Genomic DNA, 6,571 nt, shown 5'->3' on the forward strand with positions numbered 1-6,571 from the left:
GCATGTCTTCATAGACTTTGCGTTCTGGTGTGCCGTCATGTTGGAACAGGATGGGTGAGTGAATGCTTTTGGCAGCATAGTAATGGGCTGGGCACATCTGGTCCTACAAATGTTAGGATTCCTCCTCTGCAACACACCTGACACACACCACACCTAATTAGCAGAGTTTGATGTCAAGCTCTGACTGTGTGTGTGTGTGTGTGTGTGTGTGTGTGTGTGTGTTGCAGGACTGCAGGACATTTGCAGGACGGCGGCCCTGTAGGACCGGAGTCGGCCTCACATGGCGGATATTAGCTGGAAAGTGTCCCGGGCGGTGAGCGGGCACGTGACGACAGGTGGCGGCAGCACGCCTTCACTGCATACAGACTACTGAACAAAAAGGAAGACGAAGAAGAAACACGACTTCCGGCTTGTTGACGTCATATCCGGATAACTCTGAAGCAGCTTCTATATTTCCAGATAAAATTCTGTGAGTTTTATGTCTATATCTGCTGCGTGGTTCCTGCGGGACATCAGATCACGCAGTCTGCGGTGTTGTGGAGATTGTTTAGTCCAGACGTTAACCTGAGAAATAGATGCACGTGCACGGGACGTTTCATTGTTAGCCTAGCTTTAGGCTCCGCTACTTCTACCAGGTGTTTCTATCGGGAGGTTTTTGGTGTTTTTCTGACCTTTTCTGGGACGTTTGTAAGCACCTCTCCTCTCGCCCTGTTAGCTGTATTTAAACAGACAGCAGTTAGCAGCAGTTAGCAGCAGTTAGCTGCAGTTAGCAGCAGTTAGCATCATTTAGCTGCATTTAGCAGTAGGTGAAGCTGGGTCTGAGGAAACATTTAACTTGCAGTTTTGACCTGGACGTTGGAGGGGTCAGGTTGAGTTAGGGCAGTGGTTCCCAAACTTTTTCTGCAGGGCTCCCTTTTCATCAACGACAATAATGTCGAGCCCCCCCACCCGTCATATGGACCACAGATACATACTAAGAAATGCCTCCTTAGTTTTAGTGGCTGTATTGTAGCTATCTATAATTAAAATCGTGTCAATACTATTATCCATTCTTCTGCGTAAGTATAAAACATTTTAAACCAGGAATCTCTACAAACGACTTTAGGTGAGTGAAGTTTACTATGAGACGATGCTGCGTTAGTAAAACAACTTTTCTATATATGATAGTTTATTTCTAAAGTAACCTGCAGGCTTTTCTTTGTGTTCAGGGTGAAATGTACCCAAGTGGTGTTGTAACTTGTTTGGCTTCATACTTCATTATATTAGATGATAATATTTTGGTACACGCAAAAGACTGCATTCTCATTATTACCCACCATTGATTATTATTACTGGTCAAGCAGGGACAGATATGCTCCATCATAGTTTGTTCTTTTTTTTTTTTTTTACTACTTGAAGTCTCTCTTGTTGCTTTATCATCATTTCCTGAGTTCTTTTACAAATTCATCCAGTGTAAAAACTCCCAAGTTTTATTTAGCCTTAACGCGCCCCCCCCGTGACAACTCTGGGGCCCGTCCCCCAGTTTGGGAACCACTGGGTTAGGGGGTCAGGTCGTAAGGAGGGGTTAGGTTGTTAGGAGGTCAGGTTGTAAAGGGGTCAGGTTGGGTCAGGTCGTAAGGAACCATCACCACGTCTGTTCCATTCTTCCACCACGCTGTCGAGAAGCAGGAGAACCATTTTCTTTCTTTTCTTTCTTTAAAGCTGTTGTAGCCAGGATGGCTTCCTCCTCTGGAAACGACGACGACCTGACCATCCCCAGAGCCGCCATCAATAAGATGATCAAGGAGACCCTGCCCAACGTCCGGGTGGCCAACGATGCCAGGGAGCTGGTGGTGAACTGCTGCACCGAGTTCATCCACCTCATCTCCTCAGAGGCCAACGAGATCTGCAACAAGTCCGAGAAGAAGACCATTTCTCCCGAGCATGTCATCAACGGTGAGTCGCCAGCCACACAGTCTAACTGGTTTAACTGGAAACCAGCACAAAGTCCTGGTTTAACTGGAAACCAGCACAAAGTCCTGGTTTAACTGGAAACCAGCTGTTGAAACACAAAGTTTAACTGGTTTAACTGGAACCCTTCTGGTTTGGCCCTGCAGCCCTGGAGAGTCTGGGTTTCGGATCCTACATCACGGAGGTGAAAGACGTCCTGCAGGAGTGCAAGACTGTGGCTCTGAAGAGGAGGAAGGCCAGTTCCAGACTGGAGAACCTGGGCATCCCTGAGGAGGAGCTCCTCAGACAACAGCAGGAGTTATTTGCGAAGGTATCCTCAGAGAAACATTTAGTTTGTGGAGCAGCTTGTAAGATGAACACAGAATAAAACAATAATGTAGAATAAAACCATTGAGATTAAAATACCGGCTTGCGATGGGAACGTGGCAGAAAGCGGGCCTGTAGGGGTGAACTGAACGTCTCCAGGTGACCTGTGTGACTGATCTCCTGCCGTGTGTTCCTGCAGGCGCGGCAGCAGCAGGCGGAGCTCGCCCAGCAGGAGTGGCTGCAGATGCAGCAGGCCGCCCAGCAGGCGCAGATGGCAGCAGCATCCGCCAGCGCCGCCCAACAGGCTGGCTCCTCTCAGGATGAAGACGAGGAGGATGACATGTGATGCCGAAGCACCGTTCCGCTTGTCCAGAACTCCCTCCTGGGACGGCGTGGGCACATGGCGCTCCCGGTGCCGCCGGCGGCAGAGACATGACGCGTTTAACTGTCAGAAAATGAAGAGATTTTCTCCACGTTGACCGGGAAAAGATTTGGGTTGAAAGGCTGAAGTTTCTGATTTATCTCCTGTTCCTTCTCTTAGCTGCTTGTGTCCAATCAGGTCTGATGTGGAGGCAGACCGACCTGACAGACAGGGATTCCTTCAGGTGCTCCTCCAGACGAACTGTTTCCCTTGTTCCCAGTCACATACTGGGAATGGTTCCTCCTAATTGGCTGCTTGGTTATTTTTACTGGGAGGAAGTTTGGGACCCGTTGGATTGGTGGGAGGGTGAACCTTGTTACGTTCAGTAGTTGTAGCTTCTTCAGATGTTTAGTTTGTCCTTCTCCCAACCAGCAGTGTTGTTGACTCGCAATGGAGTGTCCAGACCGGCCCGGTTTGTTTCATGGTGCCGCCCACTCCAGGTCCGGGTCGGCCATGTTTAGGATGATTAACCAACAACTTTGATGTGTCGGCTGAGTTATCTCTCTTCTGGCCAGACCTCGAGGAAAAACCCCTAGCTGCAATGCATTCACTGACTTGTACTACAAAATGTATTCTTTAAGCAATAAAGGAATCATTTTTATACACACCTGCTGTGTGTCTGCCAGGTCTACCAACTACTGGGATGCCTGTCCAGCTGTAACTGGTTAGCGACCGGTCTATAGCTGATTTAAAGTCTGGTCTTTATCTGGTTAGTGTAATAGAGTCCATGGCTTTGTGGTGTGATGGAAGCGCACAGTGCAGAAATGTATTTTAGCTGACAACACCTCCCAGGGTTAATTTTACTCCTGGGAAACCTCTAACCTGGAACACGCTGGTTCGGCACACAGATCCGTTACACCACTAGGCAGAGACCGTTCAACTTTACAGAACAAATTTTATTTAACCAAGTAATAAAAAGAGAACTAAATCAAATCTATCTTATTTAAAATCATTTCAGCTAGGCCAGCTAAAATGTAGGAGGTGAGAACGGACCACAGCAACATTTAAACATAAGGAGAAAAACTTGCAAACCAAACCACCTGTGCACTGCACCCCAGATGAACACTCGTGAAGAAAACCACCACCAGGGAAGAGAATGCCTCCTCAGGCCCACAGCACCTGCACACAAAATAAAAAGTTAAAATACACCACTAATCTAAAACAAAACAAACCAAGAACCCAAAATACAACAAACAAAAGCAAACAAACAAAAGAAACCTAATTAATGAAAAGACGACAGTTCAATATGGTAGGGTGAGCCTGCAAAATGGGGCCAAACGGGTGTCATTAGGCCTTAAGAATGGGAGGGGCTTAGCCCCCAGGAAATTCATAGGATGTAAGCGAACATAGGGCATAAGCACGAAACTTCACAAGTAACTAACAAAGACAAATTATTTCTTTAGTCGGTTATTTATTACAGCTCTGAGGCTGGTGCCGGACGTGTTGACGTTGCGGTAACGTATTGTGTCATTTCCTGTTTCCCTAGCGTGTATCACTGCGGATTGCTACGACTCGTTGGCTCATTTAACTTCTTTCTAACTTCTATCTATTGTTAACCAACCACTCACTTTAGCGCACAAAATCTTCCCAAACCACTGTTCTATATATTGCATTTATTTTTGGGATCTTAGGCTTTCTGTTTACTGACTTAAACAGCTCAAGCACTCGGTTTTAGCATGGCTGCTAGCTCTCTTCCCACACCCCGGTCCCCTGCCTTTTCTTGCTCGGTGTGTCTGATGTTTAGCTACTCCTCCGCCTCCTTTAGTGATAACGGTAGGTGTATTAAGTGTAGCAGCTTGGCAGCCTTGGAGGCGAGGCTCTGTGAGTTAGAAGCCCAGCTCCGCACTCAGTTAGGGAAGCAGTTAGTCAGCAAGCCCCCATTAGCCAGTGCGGAGCTACCAGCCAGGGCAGCTAGCCCACCTAGCGGTCCCTCAGCAGTTCCCGCGCAGCCGGGAGCCGAGGCGGGCTGGACGACGGTCAGGCGGAAGCGTAGCCCCAAACCAAAACCCACTGGCCACCACCGACCTGTTCACGTTTCTAACAGATTTTCCCCGCTCGGCGACACACCTGCTGAGGCAGAAACCCTGATTATAGGTAGTTCCATAGTCAAATGCATTCCTGGGGCCAGAGCGGGCGACGTCGAATCGTATTTGAAACTGCTGGCTAAGGCTAAACGTAAATACCGCAAGATTGTAATTCACGTCGGCGGTAACGACACCCGGTTACGCCAATCGGAGGTCACTAAAATTAATGTTGCTTCGGTGTGTAACTTTGCCAAGAGCATGTCGGACTCCGTAGTTTTCTCTGGTCCCTTGCCAAATTTAATCAGCGATGACATGTTTAGCCGCATGTCATCCTTCAACCGCTGGTTGTCTAGGTGGTGTCCCGATAACAACGTGGGTTTTATAGATAATTGGAGCGCTTTTTGGGGAAAGCCTGGTCTTATTAGGAGAGATGGCATCCATCCCACGTTGGATGGAGCCGCTCTCTTATCTAGCAATATGGACTCTTTTATTAGTCCGCTAAATTGACAACTCAGGGTTGGGACCAGGAGGCAGAATTGTAGTCCTACACACTTTTCTGCAGCTTCCCACCTGCCGCCGCCCACCCAAAACCCCATTCCGACCTTATACAACTCCCCAGCAGTAAGAATTAAACAACACAAAAACACTTCTGGGGTTAATCGTGAAAACCTCATAAAAACTAAAAACAATAGATCTAATAAAATCTGAAAATAAGACAATAAAGTGTGGCCTACTGAATATCAGATCCCTCCCAAATAAGTCTTTATTAGTCAATGACTTGATAGGTGATCACCACATTGATTTATTCTGTCTTACGGAAACCTGGTTACAGCAAGAGGATTATGTTAGTATTAATGAAGCTACGCCAGCTAACTATTTAAACTTTCACATTCCTAGAACTACAGGCAGAGGAGGAGGTGTTCCAGCTATTTTTCAGTCAGAATTATTAATTAATCCTAAGCTCAAAACTAACTATAAATCCTTTGAATTCCTGACATTAAATTTATCTCATCCAAAATGGAATCCAGAGAAACCGCTCCTTTTAGCATTAGTGTATCGCCCACCTGGACCTTACTCCGAGTTTCTGACCGAATTCTCTGATCTCTTGTCTGAGTTAGTGCTGACTACTGATAAGGTCATTGTACTAGGTGATTTTAATATTCATGTTGACCATGAAAAAGATAGTTTAAACATTTCCTTTGGCTCTATTCTAAACTCAATTGGGTTTTCACAAAATGTCCATGGTGCCACTCACTCTCATGGTCATACTCTTGATCTGGTTCTAACATCTGGTATTGAGACTGATAAGCTCAAAGTTTTTCCTCAAAACCCTGTCTTGTCTGGTCACTTCTTATTAACCTTTGAATTCACTTTATTTGATTACTCACTGACCAAAAATAAATTCTACTATAGTAGATGTTTATCAGACAATAATATTACAAAATTTAAACGATCATCTGAATCAGTTTTTTCACCTCTATGTGTTAGCATGACTGAGAGTCCCCCTTTAAGCTTTACTCCTGCTCAGATTGATCAGCATGCTGATACTATAACAGCTTCAATACATACATCTTCATCTTCTGCCACTTATCCGGGGTCGGGTCGCGGGGGCAGCAGCCTGAGCAGGAAAGCCCAGACTTCCCTCTCCCCAGCCACATTTGCCAACTCACGCTCCATCCTTCCCTCGCTCATGAACAAGACCCAGAGATATTTAAACTCCTCCACTTGAGGCAGGACCTGACTCCCGACCCGGAGAGAGCAATCCACCCTATTCCGGCTGAGGACCATGGTCTCAGATTTGGAGGTGCTGATTCTCATCCCAGCCGCTTCACACTTGGCCACGAATCACTCAAGTGAGAGATGGAGACCA

At 46.6% G+C, this 6,571-nt stretch overlaps 1 protein-coding gene across 2 annotated transcripts; it reads left to right on the forward strand.

Annotated features, from left to right (window-relative positions):
* Positions 1-397: 397 nt before the first annotated feature.
* Positions 398-3,232, forward strand: dr1 (down-regulator of transcription 1). 2 transcript variants are annotated; one of them, XM_079245561.1, is made up of 4 exons: positions 398-469; positions 1,702-1,935; positions 2,097-2,260; positions 2,456-3,232. In XM_079245561.1, the coding sequence occupies exons 2-4, from the start codon at positions 1,716-1,718 to the stop codon at positions 2,600-2,602; spliced, it is 531 nt and encodes a 176-aa protein (XP_079101687.1). In that variant the 5' UTR covers positions 398-469; positions 1,702-1,715; the 3' UTR covers positions 2,603-3,232. The 2 variants fall into 2 exon arrangements, with proteins under 2 accessions (XP_079101687.1, XP_079101688.1); XM_079245562.1 differs by lacking the exon at positions 398-469 and adding an exon at positions 667-687.
* The last annotated feature ends 3,339 nt before the right edge of the window (positions 3,233-6,571 follow it).

The sequence above is a fragment of the Telmatherina bonti genome (genome assembly GCF_933228915.1).
Source record: "Telmatherina bonti genome assembly, chromosome: 8".
In the NCBI taxonomy this organism is placed as follows: domain Eukaryota; kingdom Metazoa; phylum Chordata; class Actinopteri; order Atheriniformes; family Telmatherinidae; genus Telmatherina; species Telmatherina bonti.

Bases quoted from the DNA above. Each gene is read 5' to 3' on its own strand.
- dr1 (XM_079245561.1), top strand. From the start codon at position 1,716: ATGGCTTCCTCCTCTGGAAACGACGACGACCTGACCATCCCCAGAGCC. The intron at 1,936-2,096 runs GTGAGTCGCCAG...TTGGCCCTGCAG, and splicing joins TCCCGAGCATGTCATCAACG to CCCTGGAGAGTCTGGGTTTC. The intron at 2,261-2,455 runs GTATCCTCAGAG...GTGTTCCTGCAG, and splicing joins AGCAGGAGTTATTTGCGAAG to GCGCGGCAGCAGCAGGCGGA.